This window comes from Thunnus maccoyii, chromosome 12, assembly GCF_910596095.1.
Source record: "Thunnus maccoyii chromosome 12, fThuMac1.1, whole genome shotgun sequence".
Taxonomy (NCBI): Eukaryota; Metazoa; Chordata; class Actinopteri; order Scombriformes; family Scombridae; genus Thunnus; species Thunnus maccoyii.
The window spans coordinates 13,699,767-13,722,651 of record NC_056544.1 but is presented as its reverse complement, the minus strand read 5'-3'; the positions used below and the strand labels follow the sequence as shown (position 1 = coordinate 13,722,651).

At 40.5% G+C, this 22,885-nt stretch overlaps 2 protein-coding genes across 2 annotated transcripts in view; both read left to right on the top strand.

Moving 5' to 3' along the window:
* The first annotated feature begins 451 nt into the window (after positions 1 to 451).
* Positions 452 to 10,176, top strand: LOC121908288 (multidrug and toxin extrusion protein 1-like). The gene is made up of 16 exons (XM_042428195.1): positions 452 to 484; positions 2,315 to 2,416; positions 2,581 to 2,649; positions 5,443 to 5,591; positions 5,685 to 5,727; positions 5,827 to 5,871; positions 5,962 to 6,059; positions 6,157 to 6,254; positions 6,489 to 6,670; positions 7,248 to 7,356; positions 7,910 to 7,985; positions 8,167 to 8,236; positions 8,317 to 8,449; positions 8,537 to 8,631; positions 9,333 to 9,396; positions 9,498 to 10,176. Exons 1-16 carry the CDS (start codon positions 452 to 454, stop codon positions 9,752 to 9,754), a joined length of 1,623 nt encoding a protein of 540 aa, XP_042284129.1. The 3' UTR covers positions 9,755 to 10,176.
* A 921-nt stretch (positions 10,177 to 11,097) lies between these two features.
* Positions 11,098 to 22,885, top strand: part of ece2a (endothelin converting enzyme 2a) — a 78,330-nt gene continuing 66,542 nt past the window's right edge. The window contains exons 1-2 of the mRNA XM_042429403.1: positions 11,098 to 11,433; positions 13,331 to 13,493. Of these exons, the coding sequence (XP_042285337.1) occupies positions 13,334 to 13,493 (160 nt within the window). The 5' untranslated portion in view covers positions 11,098 to 11,433; positions 13,331 to 13,333. The remainder of the gene's footprint in view (positions 11,434 to 13,330; positions 13,494 to 22,885) is intronic.

The window sequence follows — 22,885 nt, the reverse complement described above, 5'->3', positions numbered from 1 at the left end:
GCATAAGTAGGACCTCAGTCAGAGAATAACATGAGGAAGAACAGGTTATTTCATAAGTGTAGCCTACTACATGCACAATAATTTGGCTTCAGGTTTTTCATTGGATCAACTGAATTCTAAATAGGTTTCGGTAAAACTTTAGTGTGGCTGCAAGAGGGGGAGGAGAGCTCAGCTGGGCCGTCCCAGATGAGAAGGCTGTTCAATTCAAAAGGTCACTAGAGAACTCAGCTGAGGAGATCTGAAGTGCAAAAAAAAAGGATTTCACCTCTCCCGTGTAAAAACCTTTTTAGATATGGAGGATTTAGGTCTAAAGTTTGTCCGTCAACATGGAATAAACAGACAGAGTCAAGCAGACCATGTGTCTGTTATTTACAAAGATACTTTATATACTTATGGTGCAAAGTGTCTGAAGCGCATCAAGGACTGGCTCCCAGTGGATTACAAGAATGAAATGATTCAACTTTTCAAACTAGCAGGACCTGTGGTAAGTAGATATTTAGACACACCTCATGAAAAATGCAGGGTTTATTTCTTCCTAGTCCTTATTATTCCACCTTTTTGTGTTGGTATGGTGTATCTTCCACTTACACTGGCAACTTACGACTGGTTTCTAATGAGCTTTTACGGCCTCTATTTACTGGAAAGGAGATATTGCATGTTTGAACTTTGTGTTGTCCCAAATCGGGACAACACAAAGTTTTTTTTGTCTTTTTGAGAAGTTGTCTAAACGAAATAGCTGATTTGAAGTGTTTAGTGAGGTTTTGCTGTGGCAGTTCATTCTCAAGTATGCAAATGTAAATGTACAGGAGACCGGGTATGGTTGTAACACTTTTTGCTTCAGCACCCAATTTTTGAGCTATAGGTCTCAAACTTTTATACAAAGTACCGACATCTGTTTACTACAAATGACATCAATTCAAACCTCTGCAAGAATATCACAGACCTTGTGAGTTGATGTCAAATACATGGTGTTCCTTTGTTACAACCTACCCCACTACCAGGTTATGTTGTAACACATGCTGGGGTAAGTTGGAACAATTAGACAAAAGAAGCAAATACAGAGGCCACACCATATGATATGCTTCAAAAAGAAGTTTATTGAAATAACAGAACAATCCAGAACAACGTCTCTCTCTCTCTGTGACTGACCATAACACAAATCCACTTTCTGTTTGACTACTAAACTAAACTTCCTTAACAGTATGTATGCTTAATGAACACTCTACTACACTGTTTCCACTCCCGCTGAAGTTGTTTCTGTCAATGACCTTTCCAAGGCTGTTGAAGAAATGTTCCACATTTGAGTAGTTAAAACTAGCTCATTGACAGGCTGGGGTTCTGCTTCATAAAGGCCATCTGCTTCTCATCCCATGTTTGTGAGTGTTTGATGTTATATATTACTGCAAGTTGATATGCAAACTTTCTGACCTTAAAGAAAGTGGAAACCTGAGTGCATAGACACAACAAGTTTTTCAATTTGTTTGGCAACTACACTAATATTCAATTCTACTCTGGTCTATAGGTCTGGTGCTTAAGTCAAATAGTCAGCCAACATTTCCTCCTGCACCTCATTGCTACTCCGGTAACCTCCACTAGGAAGATCAGTGGACCCTCGGTTTCTTAGCTTCTGCAGTGTCTTGCAGTATCTGCTCGGTGTTACATGGCAGATCCCATGTGCCTTCACAACTGATCTGACTAACTTGCGCTTTTTTGTGACCCCATCAGATGCTTTTTTGAAACATTGGCAGGCACACCCCTGTCAGTCTTTCTTTTCCAAAATGATTTAAATCAAGAACGTGTTCTTAGTTGTTGGGGATGGTTGTAACACTTTTTAAGGATGTGTTACAACCCAACCCCACCCCAGCCAGCCATTGTTTAGCTAGCTGTGTTAGCATAGTGGTTTGAAATTAGCAGGGGAAAGATGCACATTTTGCCTGAGAAACTGCAATTTAATCTGATATAAGACATATGATTTTATCTGCAATAGTATAAGTACTAAACAAAATATAGTCTTGGTCAAAAAAATTTTTACTTTATTACCTCAAAATCATTTTTTTCTCTATAAAATCTGCATGCACCTGTTTCCAGCTTTGACAACCACCATGTGGGATTGGGGGGGAAGTAGGTAAACACTGATATGATGATATGACTCCTATCTTATCCCTAATTGGTAGAATTGGTGGCGTTACAACTCTCCTCATGTTACAACCATACCCGATCTCCCCTACATGTTTGTGTACCTACACAAACTCAGTTTCACTGTGATTTAATTCTCATTTATTAAGTTGAAGAGTTTTTTTTTCTTGTATTCCAGTTCATTTCGCTGCTGATGATCTCTCTCATCGGTTTTGTCAGCACAGTGTTCAGTGGTCATCTGGGGGAAACTGAGCTTGCAGGCGTGGCATTAGCAGTAGCGGTGAGAAGACACAACTTGTTAGGAGTTGCAGCTACTTTTTAGCCCTTTTCTGTCACTTTTTGCTTCAACCCTGAACTCATGCACCTATCTGTGTTTTGTAATTCATCTGTCTATCTATTACAGCTTGAATCACAGTGACTTTGTGTTTTTGTTTTTGGATGCAGGTTATTAACGTAACTGGTATTTCAGTTGGCACTGGATTGGCATCGGCCTGTGATACACTCATATCTCAGGTACAATCTTGGTCAGGGCTCATTTTTCAATCCAAGTCCAATCTATTATTGTTCTGTGCAGACAATATTCTTTTGTATTGTGTTTGTGCATGATCTCTAGGTGTGGTAGCTATTTAATTACAGTGATCATGTGCACACATCTCATCTGATAGCACAATATTTTCACTCTCAGTGATGCGATGTCAAGTTCATGCCTTGTCCTTTCCTCATCCGGACACATGAGAGATGTAAGATTTAATTCTTTCAGATTTAATTCAGCTCTATGTGCAGTGCACAGCAAACTTCAATATTAAGTAGAAAATAATCACAACATGACATAACACAATGTGCTGTCAACATAAAAATATATAGGCTACAGTATATGCCTACTTGTCAGACTAAGAAAACAGTCAGTGCTTTCCTGTGGAGGGGTCATCCCCAGCGTATTGCCCTTCTTTTATCCTCATCTCTGTTGCACAGCGGTCCGACAAATGGAGCTTTAACTGCGTGGCAACTGACCAGGCACTGGAGCAAATGATCAACCGTGAGGGTGAGTGAAGATGGAATTGTTGGTCTCATGCTTAAGAAAGGGGCTCTCACAATATGGTTGATGATACGACATATGACAACAGAATATGTGGATGCCATGAAAGAGCTTTGTGGCTAAAATGTCCAAGGCTCACAAACCCACCAAGAGCATGGATCCTCCAGAACCAGCCAGGATGAGACAGTCGTACAAAAGACCATGGAAATTGTGGAGGAAAACCAAAACCCCTTTCATCTGGATACACCTGTAGTGTTCCTGAAGAGCTTGTTAACATTGTCGCTGGTTAAGTTGCCTCTGAAAAGGTGGCAAAATGTTTGTCCTGTTTCTTTGAAGATGCTCAACACCAAAGCCAACTGTTCATAGAGCAGTGCCTTGCGAAGTACACAGGAACAAATAGTTTCTGGGAACCAGAGAAAAGAAAATGCTCAGTCACTTTGAAGAAAGTACCTGTATTGCAAAACAAGTCTGGACAGCATCAGATGTTCTTTTCAAGAGACTTCCAGCAGTGTCCATGTAGAACATGTTGTCTCATGAGTTAGTTGCTCTACCACCTGCTTTGTTCTATGATGATGGCAGGATGAGAAGGTACCACTCACCTTATGTAATAGGACCATGTGCACACATCATAGATGACATGGTATTACTTCAGAGTGAATGAATTGGGGTTTCAAACTTTCAATGACCTTATGGAACGCGTTTTCAAAATAATCTTTTCACTGCTATTGGAAGAGGAAAAAATCAATTGTGTTGCCATGGTTTTTGACTGATATGACCACTCAAACTCCATCAAGCAACAAGACAAACAAAAACTTGGAGCAGTTGGAGATGCAGGACCAACACGTGAAATTACAGGAGGTATTTGACAAGCAGTGACAACAAGGCTACGCTTTCTGCTTTTGTTTGCAATTACATAACCAGCTCAGGTCCATGTAGACTCACTGAGGAACAGACGATCATCTTGGCCAGAAGTTTTAAAGATGTGGAAGAAACCAAAGCCATTTGATATTTGATATTTGATCATGACAGCCTGGAGAGCCTAGTCGATTAATGAGTCATCAAGAAGAGGCCGACACCACATACCATCCACCTTGCCAAGACATACACAGGAGTCATCATCATGTGTGATGACACTGATGTTCTTGTGTTGCTCTTGCATTATGCAAGTTGCAGCATGTTTGGCTCAGCTTTGGTCCTAATGCACAAAGCCCATACAGGCAAAGAGAGGTTTGTGCCAATCAATACAATTTTTAAAAAGTTGTGGAAAACCTTGTGCCAATACCTTCCAGTTTGCCATGCATTGACGGTCTGTGATATGACGAGCAGTTTTTTCAAAATAGGAAAAACAACTGCTTTCACAAAACTTCAGAAGCACTTGGATGAGCTGAAAGGCCTAAGTCACTTTGGTTTGACAACAAATCTTGAGAAGTCATTGCCTATAGCCAGACGTTACACACTCATCTTGTATGGCCACAAGAAGAAAGAGAGAGGGGATCAGTGTACCACTCTAGATGAGATGAGATATGTGCTGGCATCCACCTCAGACCTGCCTGCTTCTCATATGCCCCCAGCTGAAGATTCATTTAGGCAGCATCTACTAAGAGCCATGTACCAAACTGCCATTTGGTGCCACTGTCATCACAAAAAAACAGTGCTTTGGAGTCCTGTGGGGAAAAGCTGGAGGTTTACGGAAGGAGTCATGGAAACAACGATGTATGAAAAGGCAGCAGCACCACAAGGAGTGCGAGATCTAACACATCTCTGCTGCAAGGACAAACAATGCAGTCAACAGAAGAAATGTCCTTGTTTTTGCAGCTGGCTTGCCATGCACTGAATTCTGTGCCTGCGACTTTCTAGAGTGTCCGAACAGAATAGTGGATGAAGACATAGTTGTGCCCTAGAACTTAAAATGTTGGGTCACATGGTATATCTATACTGTATATAATTGATTATTCATTTGGTATCCATTCAATGAGAAATTTATTGAACCTGTTACAACACAGAATAACACATCTAAAAATATGTTCCAACATTTTCAAATAAAACTATTAAAAAAACAACAACAGCAAAATAGATGTTTATTTTTCACCTATGACAACATGTTGCAATCAAATATTAAAATTAACAATTTTTAAAAAAATAAAAAACAAGTCGCTATATGAGGCAGACAGTCTGAGACGAGAGACAATGATCAATAATAATATCTATCTATCTATCTATCTATCTATCTATCTATCTATCTATCTAAATCTGAATTATCTACTGTGTAGACGTATGGGAGTGGAAACCTCAAGCGTGTGGGAGTCATTCTCCAAAGAGGTGTTTTGATTCTGCTCCTGGGCTGCTTTCCCTGCTGGGCAATCCTCATCAACACGGAGCCCATCCTACTCGCTGTCAAACAAAGCCCAGACGTTGCACGGTCAGCATCCTTTTCACTGACAGCAGTTTCACATGCTACCACACACACAGTGTACTAACACATACTTCTGCACTCCATGTTTGCTGTCCACAGACTTTCGCAGCAGTATGTGAAGATCTTCATGCCTGCTCTGCCAGTAAGTTTAGTCTGCTCTGCATACTTTAACACACAACTATAATTTGTATTTTTTAAATTTTTTAATTTGCTTTACCCGTATTCACCTCCCTGTCTGCAGGCTGTCTTCATGTATCAGTTGCAGGGGAGGTATCTACAGAATCAGGTACAGTGCACATCTACAGAAACACAATGATAGCTGAAGAATTGTTCAATTACGCTGAACACTGAGTCCATGTTGTGCTTGAACTGGCAGGGTATTATCTGGCCTCAGGTGATAACTGGAGTCATTGGGAATGTTCTCAATGTAATTATCAACTACATCCTCCTCCACACGCTGGATCTGGGTGTTGTGTAAGTGTACCCACCACTATATGAGACTAAATTTTAGAAATGGAAACAGTCAGGTGCACCTGTGTCTTTTTTTATTCTGTTGTCTATTGACCCACAGTGGATCTGCAGCAGCGAATGCTATCTCACAGTCATCTCTGGCTGTCATCCTGTACATTTACATTCGCTGGACGGGGTTACACAAAGCGACATGGTATGGTGAGTTCTAACTTTTTCAGAAATGTCATCTGCTTGGATGATTAACTTTTAATCCTGTGCTGGGATAGCAGAACTGAAAACACTCCTTCCACAACATTTCAGCATCTTTGGAAAATGTTAAGTTACTGTATTTCTAGTACAGTCATAAATAGCTCTGGACTGTAGAGTTCAGAGTTAATTAGAAAACTAAATTTAGTCAAACATTTTCTTTGCTTGTTTAACTCTGTCTACTAGGTTGGTCGCTGGACTGTCTGCAGGAATGGGGTCTGTTCACACAGGTGGCCATTCCCAGCATGCTTATGATCTGTCTCGAGTGGTGGATGTTTGAAATGGGAGGATTCCTGGCTGGTGTGATCAGTGAGGTTGAGCTGGGAGCTCAGTCGGTTGTTTATCAGATAGTCTCTGTTACATTTACGGTAATGATGCAACATTTTTATGTAATTTAGGCTCCATTTTTTGGTAGTTACGTGTTTATTGCTACATATGTTTTCAAACATTTCCTACTTTTTCTTTCATTTCTAAACTGTAGAACATCTTGAGTAGTGGTCATACAGCACTGTAAGTTTTGTGCTTCTACTACATGGATAACTAGATATTATAATGTGAAATGTTGAGGAACTGCGCTGCAACTAATGATTATTTATATAAAACATCTGAAAACAGAGAAAAAAGTCTGTCACAGTTTCCTACAATCCAAGGTGGTGTCTTCAAATTTCCTGGTTTGTTAGACCAACTGTCCAAAACCCAAAGATACTCAATTTACTATCACTAAGAAAATCTGCAGATCCTCACAATGACTAGCTGGAACTGTGGGGAATGTTGTACATTTTTGCTTAAAAAATGAATGAAACAATTAATCGATTATCAAAATAGTTGCAGATTATTTTTCAGTTGATTGATTAATTGACTATTTGTTGCAGATGTAATCATGAACCATTGCCACATTTGTGGTTTGAAATTGTTAAAATGTCACACAATATTTTGTATCCACAGTTCCCAATGGGATTTTCAGTAGCTGCCAGTGTGCACGTTGGGAATGCTCTTGGTGCTGGAAATGTAGATCAGGCTGTTGCGTCTGGAAAGATCGCCATCATCTGTGCATGTAAGAACAAATGCGTCCTTGCAGGCCACCTTCCACCCACAGAAAAACTACTAATAGCACAGTTAATGATTTTACTTGTCATGACAAGCACCACTCAGCTTGTATATTATCTTCTGTGGTGCTGGAGGAAGTGCTCCAATGTCTGAAAAAATAACCCAGATGAGGTCATCAGGGTAATTTCAGGGTAGTACAATTTTTTTTTAACACTGCTTTACAAACTGGAGGAGTGGAGGGAGGGTCTGATGAAAGACACATTATTGGTAGTGTAGAACCAAGTGTTTTTGAATATCTATTGTTATGATTTTGACCTTTAAATCTGTCTCTACCACTTCAGATTGCATAGATGATATTAGATTAAACTTTGTTGTCATTGCAAAAAAAAGAAAGAATGTGAATTGAATATGCATAAAGAGGAGCAGATAAAACTGCAGGAAAGGATTCTATGTCCTCTTTAACAGATTAAAATCATCCATGTAAATGATGTATTTTTAAAATACATTTTGCTCAGATTTGTTAACAGCTGCTGTCTGTGTTCTTCCAACATTTGATCCAGTTGCAGTCTCGTGCTTTGTTGGAATTATTCTTGGATTATGTAAGGATGTGATAGGTTACATCTTTATAACTGAAAAGTGAGTATATTTGTGAATTCATAAAATCTTTTTCCAAGTCTCTGATGTAACTCGCAAATCAGTTTTAATGGCCAGTCAAGTTGGGAGGAAATCAGCACATCAAACTTACAGTTCATAATCCTGTCCTACAATTCAAAATGTATTGTGGCAAAAAAAGTTAATCTTTGTTTGCATCTTTTAGAGAAATTGTTCAGCGGGTTGCTGATGTCATGATCATATATGTGTTCTTCAATCCTGCAGAAGCGATTGCGGTAAGTCATCTGTAGAATTATTATTATGTGGAAGCTAAGTACAGCAGACAGAGACTGATAGCTGTATTTGTTGTGTGCAGGGTGTCACAGGGGGCATTGTACGAGGAGCAGGGAAACCAAAAATTGGGGCCATCTGTAACGTGTTGGGATATTACTGCATCGGCTTTCCTGTTGGACTGTCCCTGATGTTTGCTGGCAAAATGGGCATCGTAGGTGAGGACAGACAAGCTAGTGACAATGCCATGTAACTTTAAGGTCTTTTTTGAAGTAAGTTTGAGAGATTTTTCTTCTCTGTTGCAGGACTGTGGTTGGGGCTTTTCATTTGTGTCACTCTACAATCCATATTCTTTATCATTTTCCTGTGTAAACTAAATTGGAGAAAGGCCTCAGAAGAGGTGAGTGAGCACGCATTGAAATTTCATGAAAAATGAAAAATTTGCTACCATTTTACAGAGAGGGTAAGCATTAAAAAAAAACTATACCGTTGTCTTAGCGTTGACTCATATTTGACAGGAGTGCTATCACATTTTGTACCAAGTGCAATTCTTCCTAACCCTCATGATGTCATAAGGTTTATCTCAGCTTGGGTTTGGAGACACCAATTTCTTAACATGAAGCCTGCGTTACAAACTGCAGTGATGGAGTTTGAAAGATTTGGGCAACAACTTGCTTACGGTAACAGTAGGATCCAGTGTTTTTTGGAGACTGACCCACAATCTACACTAAAAGTCCATGCCAACTGTGAGAAAATGTGAGGAATGTATGTTGTGTTTTCTGGAGGATAAAAAAAATCCCATATTGTCCATTTGTATTTGTTTTAATGACAAAGGTGCATGTCTACAATTTATACTTTGGAAATGGTTTGCAGCCAATAAAATAAACACAATTTGTAGTTAATGAGGCTAAAACTTGCAAAACCACCAGTATGAGAAACCTTGTACACAAACTTCCTGATCTTTTCTGCCGTCTACAGTCACAAGTGGGAAATGACACAATCATGTGTGCATTCATTTCAGTATATTAGTTCATGTCCCTGTAGCTGAACAGAATGTAATTGGTTTGATGTGCATTACAAGCACCTGTCATTATTTAACAGGCGCTGGTGAGAGCAGGAGTCCAGGCTGCAGAAAAGAAAGAAGTTTTAGAAATGAGAAACACGGGTAAATAAGTTCTCCCTTCATTTTTTTTTCTTTTCTTTGCATCCAGGAACTTCTCTGTGCTCAGTTTAGACACCTAACCCGTCTCTCCCCTCTCTGATCAGGACATGCCCTTGCTGCTTGGAGAGAGACCCAGATAAACATCATTTCATCTAATCTGAGTTTTGAAGAGGGAAACTCAAACCTGCAGGTACTCGGTCCAGGCCATGATGGGACAGCCAGTGCTCCAGTACCACAGCCTCTGTTGGTCAGGCAGCTGGTGTTGCGTCGTGGTCTGACGTTGCTGTTCATGGTTCTCATCCTTGTTGGTGGGATCTGCACCAGCGAGCTGCTCATCAAACTACTGAAAAAACCAATATAATATATATGATATACTACTGACTCCTGGCTGCAGTGTGTCTGCAAGTGTCTGGTTACATAACGTGCAACATCATTTTGGCAACATAGCAGACAAAGTAGTAGGCCTGTGCTGAAAATAGACTGTATTAAAGTCTAACTTTGGATTTTTCTATTTAGAAAGTCATATTTTGTTTCTTTCTACAATAAAAATCTGCTTGAAATCTCGATCTACAGCTGCTCTTGTAGATTGAAGTTTGACTTGTTTGAAAAGCAATGTTGATTTAATAGTTACAGTATCTTTTATACATACATAATGTAAAACATAAAACCTGTATTTTCATCAGTATTTTCCCCACAAGGCAAAATCTGTTTTGGTTCCATCATGTGAGGCAAGTTTGTAACGTACAAAACACATTGAAGTTCTGCCAATAGAAGCAGATACTTGTCCAGACTCATTGTTGACAAAACTGTGAATTTGACTTTCTTTTTAAACTTTTTTTTTTAACAATAACATTTCACTGTATGTTGTTTCCCTTAAATCCATCCTTAATATAAAAATCTATTCCATTTTTGGATCATAAACTATAATGGGACGACTATTTCCGTTGTCAACTGTTTTTCTGATTATTTTTTCTTCATTTTCACTTAATCTGTAAAATGTCAAACAGTCCAAAGGCCAAAGAAATTCAGTTAACAGTCTGTAATCCTTAATCAGTGAATCAACTAATTAATTCTAGGAATGCACCGATATGACTTTTTCAGTCCTGATACGATACCTGGGCTTTGGGTATCGGCTGATACTGAGTACCGATCCAATACCAATGTTTAATTAATAAGCTGTATGCCTCACTGTGTGGAAGAGAAAAAAAACAAAAAAAACAAAAAGGTGTAAGAAACTGTTTTGTTGCAGCTATTGGATCTAATTTAAAGTCTCCCTCTACTCAAAATTATCCTTTTGAATGATGTCTGTGCAGAGTTTCACAGTAATCTGTTAAAAGTGGAAATTTTCTCTGTGCTCACTAAAAATCAGATTTTTAGGGGTGGACCTATGAGCAGGATTTGTGACATCACATCCAGGTCGGATGTCAATCCTGGTCCAATATGCAACAAGTGTGATGTGAAAACTTGAAGCCTCCAGTGCACAAACACTGAGAATGGACTTCACGTGAAATAGGAGACATGTTGTGTCCAGCAGGAAAACTTTTGAAATGAAATATATTTGCATATTCACAGATTCTGAATGAGTGAGAAGGAGTAGATTTGATAATTATACTTTTTTTGTGGAAAACCATATCAGACACATGTTATTGTTCCAAGCTGGGTTTTTTGTCTGGAGGGAATCTTTAAAAGCCACTTGAGTCGTCGTTTTTCCAGGCTGTGCTTGAAAGCATCATGAGTATACTGCTCCGCCTTCGTTTGAACAGACTACAAGCACTAGAGAGCATTTAGGAAATATATGCCCCTTCAAATTGACCGTAAAATTACACTGAGCTTTTACACTGCGGTTCACCAGCTTTCCCATTAAGGTTTATCCTGTTGTAGATAAGTCTGCAGTACCTGTATGTGTACCCACAATGCCTGCTGCACCACAGCTTTAATGCAGTAAAACTACAACACGTGGATTTACAGTTGCGAGCTTTTTACTCACTGCAGAGTCTCAACAACACGTCTATGAGCCACTGGCCTTAACGAGGTTAACTCGTAAGTATCGAAATGAAGAATATGTGATTTAAAGTTCATTCTGTGTCTGTGTTAGTGTGAAATGATTTGAACTAGCTGCGGAGAGGGGTCGTATCTAGAGGGTAACCCTAGATTACCCTAAACTTTCGCGATATGTGTGCGTGTTGTTTGTCATTGTACAAAATAATTATGTTTTATGATGTGATAACGCTGTGGTTAAGGTCTGGTTAGGTTTAGGTACAAAACACACATGGTTAGGGTAAGAGAGAGATCATGGTTAGAGTTAAAATGATCACTCTCGCGAGATCTCGCAAATCTGGGGTTATCATCTAGATACGGCCCCCTGCGAGAGTTTGGCAACATAAGTTATGTTCAACCCTGCACGTGCTGTGTTTACAAACTGGTATATTTACTTAATAAAGCTGTATAAGGTGAGGGAGAGTCAGGAGCTCCTTACGACCCTAAAAATTCAGGGGTTTGTGTTTTGTGTTGAGTTGAGTTGATAAATGTATACATGGCCATCGCTTGTGCTGGCACGTAAGCATCAAAACATAGGACCCACCTCAGGCATTAAAGGGTTAACCCATTTGTTCAGTTAGTTAACGGAATTATAACTTTATAACTCTGATCTTTCAGGAGAAAGAAATGTCAATGTCAGGTGGGTTTAAATTTACCAAAATATAACTTAAAGCAGCTGAGCGTTAGTTGTACCTACAGTTGTGAGCAGATGTACAACTGCCGACCGTCCCGGGTGACAGTGAACGCATCCTGTCAATTAGCGACGAAGTGAATCCAGAGAAATATTATGAACTTGAACAAATAACTATAAAATTGATGGTTGTGTTGTTGTGTGTAAAAGTAAAAATGCTAAACGAAACAAAAAAGAGTAGAATTTGTGGGAAACGTTTTCATATTATTTGCAAATGTTTTTATTCATAAACTAAAACTCCTTGAAACTAATCTGAAAATGATTTTCTTTTTCTTTGATTTTAATTCTCAAATGCAGTCTATGATATCCATTGCAAACAGCAAAAACAGTTAAGTTTTTTTGTGTGTGTGGATGTTTTAATAGCATTATTTTTCTTTGTAAACTCTGCGCTATATTGTTTTTAATCCATGCACTGAATTTTTATTCATTTATTCTTACATTTTTTTCCGGTTAATTTTTAAAAAAAAATTAATTTGGTTTTGAGTATTTTGATATTACATATTTACTTTTGCATACTTTTTAGTACTGATGTAATGGTAATTAATTTATCACATAATAACTAAAGATGTTGTGTTTTGTTTATTGTTCCGTGAATGCTTCTACAAATATTATGTATATTTGAGGAATTAAAGCCTGTGAAAGAAAAAGCAAAAACATTTTTTAGAGAGATCAGTGAAAACAGAGATACCAAATCTAATCTGGCAGGAGGGGAAATTTGTTTTGCAGCCAGATGATCCCTTGAACACACAAGTATATAAAACATAATAAAATAAATAGAACAGTAGAACATACAGTACAAATGTGTACAAACACATTTTAAACCAACCAGCAAGATCACATAAAACATCATGCACATATATATCGATTGACACCACTTCATGGTTATGATGTGTAGTATCACCTGAAGCTATATGGGATTTTTGAATTGGAGAAAACCTGCATGCAGAATTCTGCAAAAATATGTAAATTGTACAGCATGCATACAATTCTGGCAGCACCGACGACAAAAACAAGCGACCCAGCTTTAAAATGCCAGAAGAAAATCATAAAAAGGATTCCTCTGAGTCAGTTTATCCTGAGGCATAATATGTATATGTACTGTGATGGTTCCTGGATCAGAGCTTCTGAAAACATAATCACAGTGAAAGCAGTTTAAGTGTTAAATTCTGCTCTAACAATCATTTTTTGTCACATTTACATGTCACACAGAATATGGACCACCTGCCAGATGATAACTCAAGGTACAAAGATGTCGACTACTGGGACGAAAGATACAAGACAGAGCAGTGTTACGATTGGTTGGGCAGCTTCTCCAGATTCCAGCATCTTTTGGAAAAACACATCAAGAAAGAAGACTCCATTCTGATACTCGGTTAGTAGTTTTAAGTTGGCTGGTAGCCTCTTCTCTGTATCTTATCACCACATAATGCTGCATAAACAAAAACAGGACAAAGAGTTCATTATCCAGCCTCGAATCCAGCTGGGGACTTTTGTTGCATGTAAGCCTTTTCTCTCTCTCTCTCTCTCTCTCTCTCGCCACCCATTTCCTGTCACCTCTTCACTGTCTGCTGTCGGCAAAAACGCCTGTCACTACTTATCATTATAACTGTCAGATCATCATCTTGGTTGTCAACGCTGTCGTTACTATTACTGCGTAGAATCATGATACCTGAGTTTTGGTGCCAATGCTTGAGTTTGATACCTGAGGAATTAAAAAATGTTTTGTTTTGTTTTTTTTTTTAATAAAAACCCTTTTCATTTAACAAAATAAATAGATGTGAAAGGTTTTCTAAACACAAACAGCCATTAATGTAAATGGCTCAATGGTGATTGAAATCAGGAACTATCTGATCAAAGACTATGAATCTGACCCGGTATTCACTGCTAACTTTCTCTCAGTTTGTGTTAGTCTGTGTTACAGGCACATTTCAGTCTGTACCAAAAATGTTCAATAACATCCCTACTCTTAAATTCTCTTTAATGAAATCCTCATAACTTTACTGAGGTACAAGATGTCACCAAGAAAAATCCTTCTGGCTTTGTGTGTTGTAGCGATGTTTCTATCACAGACTTATACTAAACATAGTGTATTCTTTCTGTGAATAATATAATAGAGAGTTTGTCATTTATTATTGATAGAATCAACACTTTGGCTTTTGAGTGAAGTGTTCACAAATGTCCACAAGATGTCACTGTTCCATTAAAAATAAATCCACTTCTCTTGCACTCTCACACTACCTGCAGTACCTGGTTTGATGGCCCTGCAGCTTGTGTAAAACATGCTGCAAAAACATTTGAAGTATGTACAAGGTGTTCTGACTGCTGAACATAGAGTCTGTCTGTATGGGATCTGAGGCTGAGTAAATTATGAAACAGTGTTGTCACTGGAAGCACAAATTCTTCAATGCTACCTCTTTGGTTGCTACTTGTTTTAAGTCTGAATTGACCAGTTTATTATTTGCATTTTCAATCAGTAGCATAGTGCGCAGTGATAGACCTTTGCATTACAAACAGCCCTTGAAGTGGTTCTTCATTTGATTGTTTTATTATGTTAGTCGTGATCAAATCACAAAGCTGCACACTTTGAGGTAGTACCATATTTGACAAAGACTAATTTGGACAATTATAAAGTTGTAAACAAGTTGTGTTAATGATTTGTTATCTTGTTTATCATTAGACAGAATAGTACGCTGAAATGTCTGCTGTGAAGTCTCTTGTTTTTAGACTGTTATACCTCCACAGAAGCCTAGAGGGCTATGGTGGTCTACTTCTTTTTCTCATGCGAACCTTGTTTATGCATGCACAGTGTGTGTGTGTGTGTGTGTGTCAGGGGGTTTGTTAAATTTGTGTCAGGGAGTGACAGGAGCTTTCTGCTGTGTGTGTCAGTGTGTGGGGGTAAAAAAAAAAAAAGGGGGGGGGGGGGGGGGGGGGGGGGGGGAGGCGGACTTGCAAGGTTGTCAGAAGTTGGATATTCTTTGCTCGACAAAAAACTCTCTGCTACTGTCTAATTCCTGCACGACTACAATGCCAGTATACATCCAACTTCATTACACCTAGAGGTCTTTCTCTTAACGTGGATGACAATGGTCCGGTGTCCTGCCTGCTTCGAATCACATCCCTGAGTGAGGATATTGACTGACAGGGGGGCATACACATAGTATGCAGCCTCACTTTTTCAATGTGCGTCATAGGCACACTTACAGCAGAGGTGTGAGTGGGCTCTGGAGTCTGATATATGAAATATCCTCCCTGCATTATACTGCAGCAGGCAACACCAGGGCAGACCACTTCCTGCACGTTGATTTATACCCAAAGGAGAGCCATTATATTGCTTGAGAGCTCTCATCTCGGAGGGCATCTCTCTCTCTCTCTCTCTCTCTCTCTCTCTCTCTCTCTCTCTACTCACCAAATCATGGAATCGCACGTTTCTGTCACCAGCACGTGTTGTGGACTTCTTTAACAACACACAGATAGGGATATATAGGGCTATATAGGGAAGCCTACTGTAAAGACGTGTGAACCCTCACGTGTTGTAGACATGAAGAGCTCTTAAAAGCACTTAAATATCATCACGCTTGGACAAACGCCTGCCACGGTCGCACACATTTCCCGGCTACTCTCACTTGTCAAGTCTGTAAATCCAGAGAGACTATTGGCTCGTATAAAATGACACAATGAATTACTGTCACCACAGGGCGACCAGGGCATAACTTGGCAGGGAGATGGGAGAGGAGGGAAGACGTAAAGAGAGATTTGAGGCGCCACGGTGCTGTTGGTGTGTGTGATGAGTGGATAAAGGGGAAAGGAGATGGAAGGGAGGTAAATAACTAATCAGGTTTGGGCTTCTCCATTGTCTCAGATGGAGGTCATTTCCATTATGATCATCTGTACAGCACAGAGAGGAAGAGAGAGGGGAGGGAGGGAAGCGTGGATGAGGAGAACCAGAACACTTTGCTGCATGCTGATGACAGTTTCATTTTCTTTCTCCTATCTCAGTTTGTTTCTACGGTTTCGTATAGTGTGTGCTTTCTCCCCACAACACTTGTTTCCTCTGTGCTTTTCTAATGTCTGGAGAGGCTGGCTTCCCCCATCACCCAGTTTTCCCTCCCCACCTTCTTACTAACCTAGTTCTGCCTTCAGATATTATTCTTTCTTTGTCATGATCTCCCACTCAGCAGCATTAGTCCTCTCATCCAGACTGAAGTTACACACAGTCGCCTCTTACTGTGGATTTGCAATAATCTGAAATCAAACTAGATAATGCAAGCATGCATGATCAAACATTAGTGTCATCCCTACGGTATGAAGGATTTAATCAATAGAGATGGGTGAACTGTATAGTAGTGGCACCATATGATCATAGTTGTACTTCTTTAAAAGACAAGTCTAGTGATCTGGTCTATATTTAGGGAGTCTTGAAAAACTTCTTTCACCTCCTGTCATCTATGTGATATTCTATATTTTTCTTATTCCATGAAAAGATTTAATGTTCCCCTATTACAATGAATATTGGCACTGTAGTTTATTTTTAGTCAAACACACCATCCTGCTGTAAATACTCACTAGCAGATCAAAACTGAGGTGGAAAATGAAAATAGTTCCCAACATACGAGGGGGGGGGGGGGGGGCACAGAATTTCATTAGTACCTTTCTAATCCTCTTGGAAGTGCTCTCCTCTCCTCTCCTTGAGATATGATACACTCATCTCAGAGTTTCTTCCATTCCTGGAAACATTTCATGTTGTCACCGTGTCCAGAGCCTCCTGCGCTTCTTCCTGGATCTCTTCCGCGGTGGCAAAGCTTCTCCTTTTCAGTCCCAATTTTAGTTTCACTAAGTTAAGTTGTAGACATAAGCTACATAGCGGCAAATCCGATAACTACACGCTACTCACATGGTAATGATGGCCTCTTGATGCTGGACATCCTTTATGAAAAAAGTATGCATTTGTGACCTGTTTTGAGAGATTTACATCTTCAGTTGGAAAAAACAGGGTTGGTGCTGAGTGCCATAGACACACATTTCCTTTTAAGTAAAAAATACTTCACTAGATAATGTAATATTTCACTAAACTTTACTTATAACAATCATAACTAAGCAGCATTGTACCTGTTGTCACTTCATCTTGTAGTGTAGTTCTTGTCCTTTACAATTAACCCTCTTTTATGTTCTCAGTTTTTCAGTTTTTCAACATCACACGATTTACATTCACAAAAAGTAAAAAGACAAACTTGGTAAGAGTATTTTTACGAGGATCAGTTTTCTAAAGGAGATTCAGTATTGATCGTTCTGTCTCCTGTGATAAGGTGGTAAAGTCATACACAACAGATGAATAAAAATATCCTTTTCAGAAGCTGCACTGCCCACTCAGACACCCACTTCAACCACAGAGACATGAGGTCAGCCTTGTTTCAGCTTTAAAATCATTCATCATGATGAACTGAAAGCTGACTTTGGTTCTTACCTACAGATTAAAGTACTGTAACATGTTGAATAATGATATCGATAACCAGAAGTAAACATGCACATGCACTGGACACTAACAAAAAACAGAACTATTATTAATATCCCTATTATATAATATTATTTTTAAGGCACTGTGTGTCTAATAAGGCTCCATAATGTGACATAACTGCTCTTTACTGGCCGGGGCTGGCTGCATGGTAAGATAAAGGCTTGGGGTGGTGTGTGTCACAGCATTGCGTCAAGCAGTCTCTGACCCTCCACCTGACCTGTATGTGTGTTCACAACATTACCGAGCATTAGCAATGATCAGCTCGCACACGGTCCAGTTCCCGCCTGCCACACAGCCACAGCTCCTTCTTTTATGGTCTGCTCCAGGCTGCTGCCAATGATGTAATGACCCCACGTCTCTCCGTGGTCAGCGCTCATGCCTCGTTCCCCAAGGCGATGGGGTGATGATGTAATGGCTCTATTTTCCTGCAGTGTGTAGGGTTGAGATGTGTGTATGTGTGTGTGTGAGGTATCCCGGGGGTATCTATCTGCCTTCTACGTTCTTTACATCTCACCATCAGTGCACCTGAGATCATGATACAAAATTTCCACAGACAGATGAAGGACATCTACCTTTCATTGACCACAGGGCTGCTAAAATATGTGCTGATATTGCTGTAATAGTAGAATTTTTATCTGAAGTGCTTGGTCATAAATAAAGGGAAATGGCTGGAATTACTGAAGCTTTCTCAGAAAAAGACACATGCAGAAACACATGCATATTTTCAGATTTTTACTTTCTCATGAACAACTGATCATCTTGTTTATTGGTTTTGTTAACTGTTGGTGAAGTTATGGTTCGCTGCTCAGGGGTAGACTAACCTGTACAGGCTGTCTATTGGTTTGTGTGTGTATGTGAGTGTGTGTGTCTGTGTATGGATGTTAATGTTGGTCTGTCTGTGTGTCTGTCAACTGTCTGAACATCAACTATTCAATGGATTGCAATGAAATTTTGCTAAAACTAAACTAAAATGCATGATTTCCAGAGGATGAACCCTAATGACTTTGGTGAACACGTGACTTTTTATGCCTCAACGCTTGTGACAGTCGTGGCAGAAGGCGTTATGTTTTTTGGTTGTCCGTCCGTCCCATCCTTGTGAACGGGAAATTTGGCACAAATGTCCACTTGGACTCAAGGATGAACTGATTAGAATTTGGTGGTCAAAGGTCAAGGTCACTGACCTCACATAACACGTTTTTGGTCATAACCCAGGAAACTTAATACCTTTTATCAAATTCCTTCAAAGTCCTCACTACAAATATTATGAGTCTGGACAGACATGGATGTAAACTGCAACTTGACTGGCTGGCAGAAGCATACAACCGCAAGGCGGTATTTCTATTATTTTATCATTCATTTTTTATTGAAAGATCAAGAATTCAACAGGTAAAATCAATAAACATAACTGTTTTCTTTGAAATATGACAGCATTCTTCTCAAATGTTAAGACGCTGCTTTTCCTTTTCTTTTATGATAGAAAACTGAATATTTTTGAGTGAGAAGGTTCATTCTTGACCTTGGAAATAGTTTAATGAAACAATCTTAACTCAAGGAAGACTTACTAGCTTTTTCCAGGCCTTTTAACTGTATCTCATGGTCTTCAGCAGCAGAAGGAAACTTCATCTGCTCATGATGACTGTGAGATGTAGTTGAAAGTTCCAGAAAAGCTAGTAAGTAAGAGTTACAATTGTTTTGTCAACATGAATTTCTTAGGGTTTTGGAATGTTTTTGGAGAAAACTAGCAATTTGAGGAATCATCTTGGCTATATTGTGATTGGTGGTATTCTGACATTTTATAGACCAAACATTTACTCGATTAATCAAGAAAATAATCGGCAGATTAATTGATGAATAAAATAACTGTCAGTTGCAGCCCTATATGCATCTACAGTTATAGACTTAAGGGGAATGTTTAACCCTCCCTAAATGTCCTGCATTGCTCCCTCTTTTGAGCTCACCCACTGACATCATCAGCCTGCCACTTCCTGGGTTCCTTCATCTCCTGAGGGTGATGTAAGCAGTGTTTATTGGCGAAGGAATAGCAAAGGACAGTCATCAGTGTGACTGTTGAGTCAGCTGTTGTAACCATGTATGGCCCCAGTATCTTGACTACAATGACATTATGTGTTTTATAAAGAACATTACTACACGCTGGCAACAATTTAACCCCTCTAACGTCTTCCCTCCATCACCCTCTCTGTCAGCTCGCCCCGTCATGCTTGTGCTTTTCTCTCTCCCTCCATCATGTCATTCTATCACCTCACTTCCACCATTTCCTCCTTGCTGTCTCACCTCTCCTTTTCTTCATTATCTATTGCCTCACTTGTGCCTCTCCTGCCCTCTCCCTTTGCCTGCTTGTCAGTATTTGGTATTAAAGACCACCTGGGTGCCCGGAGCCAGTCCAGTTATATATAGCTGGAGCAGAGGTGTTTAGTAGCTGCACTTTTCACTAGCTGTTGGAGGGCTAATATGTTGAGCTACGGCTCATTCAGAAATTGGCATCTCATTAGAGAAGTGCACATTTCTAGAGTAGCTGTCAGTCATGTCTGCTGTTCGATCTTTGTTGTATACTGTAACGTTTCATGCCATTTTTCAATGTGAGAAAAACTCTTGTAGACAGCTGTGTAAAGCTGTGAGTAAAATCTTTCTACACCTGCTGGATGGTTTTGCAGGTCAGATATGCAGTTTCATGTTTGTGTGCTTGTGTATAATGAGATAAAGTTTACCCACGTAAATAAGAGTCTACTGGTTGTGTGTAAATCTGTGCAGGACATGTCAAGCAAGAGGATTTGATTTCACTGTTTACAGGGAGATCTTAGGTGATGATCCTCTCACGTCCCCTTTTTTCCGCAGTGTTAGAAATGTACACACACACACACACACAGATACAGAATGCTGATGGGATGGAAAGTCACTGGCAACACGGAGAGGATAGGGAGCGAGTGAGAGAGATTTGCAGTCAGGAGATACGTCTTAGCAGCTGTCAGAAGATCCACCTGATATCAGATCCACTGTTGCTCATGGGAGTTTCAACCCTCCTTTCTAAACTTGAGTTTCACCATTTTTCCATGTAACCTTTCCCTCGTCCCCCCCCCCCCCCCCCCCCCCGCCCCCATCTCTCCCCCCTCAACTCCACACTTTCCCTGTCCATTTTATCTTCACTTATCCTCCCCTCTATTTTCACCTTCCCTTTCTTCCTTCCTTCATGCCTCTCACTCTTCGCACAGACAAGCACACACATGCACACACTTCCTCCCCGCACTCGGAATAACAACAGCAGTGAGGTTGTGAGGTACAGGCAGCTTTCAGAGGAATAATAGAACCGAGAGACAGGCCTCGGCCATTTCACGCTTGCCCTTCCTCTTATTGATTGCAGCCCTTCCTTCCTGTGGCGGCTGAAGGCGGAGCACGTCTGATCAGATAGGCTTGTATCATCTCTGTCCTCCCCCCTGTCACTGCCCTACTTTGTGCTGGCAGCTTATTCACGGTGGTGTTTAAGGAATCTGTTGGTTTTATGTATTTAACAGTGGCCTAATTCTGCTGTGATTGTGAACAGTCAGATAAACAGATAAGTTTACATGTTAATCAGACTGATGTCATGGTCCTGCATTGACAATACAGTAGGGTTTGGATGTATTGTTCAGCTGCTAGTCAAAACAAAAAGCAGCGAGGAGGTAGTAATGTTGTGTAGTGTTGTTTTTGGATAAAACCGTTTTGTCAGAGCAAGGCAATGCAGTGATAAATGGAGCTGCTCAACAAACAGAGGTAATAGAGGTTGTTTTGTCTGCAGTGTCCTCTGGCCTCAACTAGAGGGAAATTAGCCACACACACACACATATATATGTATACTGTCCATGCACACACAAGTCTGTACATCACCGCACAAACTGCCTTCACCTAGATGTGCTGAAACATCTGCAGCAAATGCAAAACTGCAGCAGACGAGGTGTGTTGTGTGAATGGATGGTGGGTTGAATGAATGAATGAATGGCTGAAGGAGTGAATGACTGAATGAAAGAAGAACATAGGAGGTGGAGGAGGGTGTAGTTTGAGGCACACGGATGCATCCCACCTCCACCCCCCCCCTCGCTCACTGCCTCTTCCCTACCCTCCCCTCTTCTCAGCATCCGGATTGGCTGTTTTTCGGTTTTCAGGGAGCCCTCACCATGCAGCAGTCAGTAAGTCAGTAGGGGCAATCCTCCTTGCATCCCGCCTTCTCCTCCTCTTCGCTCTCCCCTCCCTTCCCCTCCACTTTTTGCCGCTGTAAGGAGTGGTGCTGTTTATGAATGAGCCTCAGAGCCGCAGAATGTGAATGAAGAATAAGAGGGGGAGCGAGCAGATAGGGGTTCAGGCTGAATGAAATGCACCAAAAACAGGGAGGAAAAATGGTGGAAGGGATGCTGAATGAAAATCACAATGGTGGGAGGGAGCGAAGGAGGGGAGAGGAGGAGATGGTGGTGTGGTGGTGGGGGGCGATAGAAATGAAGAGGATGGGAAATTTTATTGGAGAGATAGCCGTGCTCCAATTGCTGTGTCCCTTTAGAGCTATCACTCTGTGTGTGTGTGTGTGTGTGTGTGTGTGTGTGTGTGTGTGTGTGTGTGTGTGATAATGTCCACCCTCATAGGTATGCAGATCAGGGAGGATGTTAGGAAGGAGGATGCCGGGACCAGTGGCTGCTTTGCCAATGGGAATCTCCACTACCTAACACACACACATACGCGCACACATACACAGCGCTTCTCTGCAAGCTGGTGCTCCGTGCTTTGAATAATAACGGGGTTACCCGGGCAACCAGGCTAGGATGATCGATGGGCCTGGCCCTGATAAACAGAGCACAGAGCGAGAGCGCTTGTGTGTGTCTGTGTGTCACAGGGTTTCTGATGTCGCAGTGGGAGTTTCTTTGTTCTGGGACAATTAGAAGATATCTTATTATCAAATCGCTTCCGACCTGTGATTGTGTGTGTGTGTGTGTGTGTATGTGTGTGTGTGTGTACGTAGACTGCACACAGGCTCACAGGATGTGTGTGTTTGTGTTAGCAGCAGTGGAGGTGTGTGGATGTTTGTGTGTGGACGTGAAGCTTTTTCTTTTTCCTTTTTTTTTTTTTTTCAAGCGAATGACTCCCTTTCTCAATGACACTGAACGCCCTTGGTGAAAGGGCTTGTGGGGGCGGACTGTGGGGGTGACCACACAACATCACACACACTACCCTGACTCATTCACTTACGGTAATAATACGGCCATTGGAAGGGG

What these genes read in the sequence shown, in the direction of transcription:
- LOC121908288 (XM_042428195.1), top strand. Translation starts at nt 452, where the DNA reads ATGATTCAACTTTTCAAACTAGCAGGACCTGTG. An exon ending in GGAGGTATCTACAGAATCAG is followed by an intron (nt 5,872 to 5,961) that starts GTACAGTGCACA and finishes TTGAACTGGCAG; the next exon opens with GGTATTATCTGGCCTCAGGT. An exon ending in GATCGCCATCATCTGTGCAT is followed by an intron (nt 7,357 to 7,909) that starts GTAAGAACAAAT and finishes CATTTGATCCAG; the next exon opens with TTGCAGTCTCGTGCTTTGTT.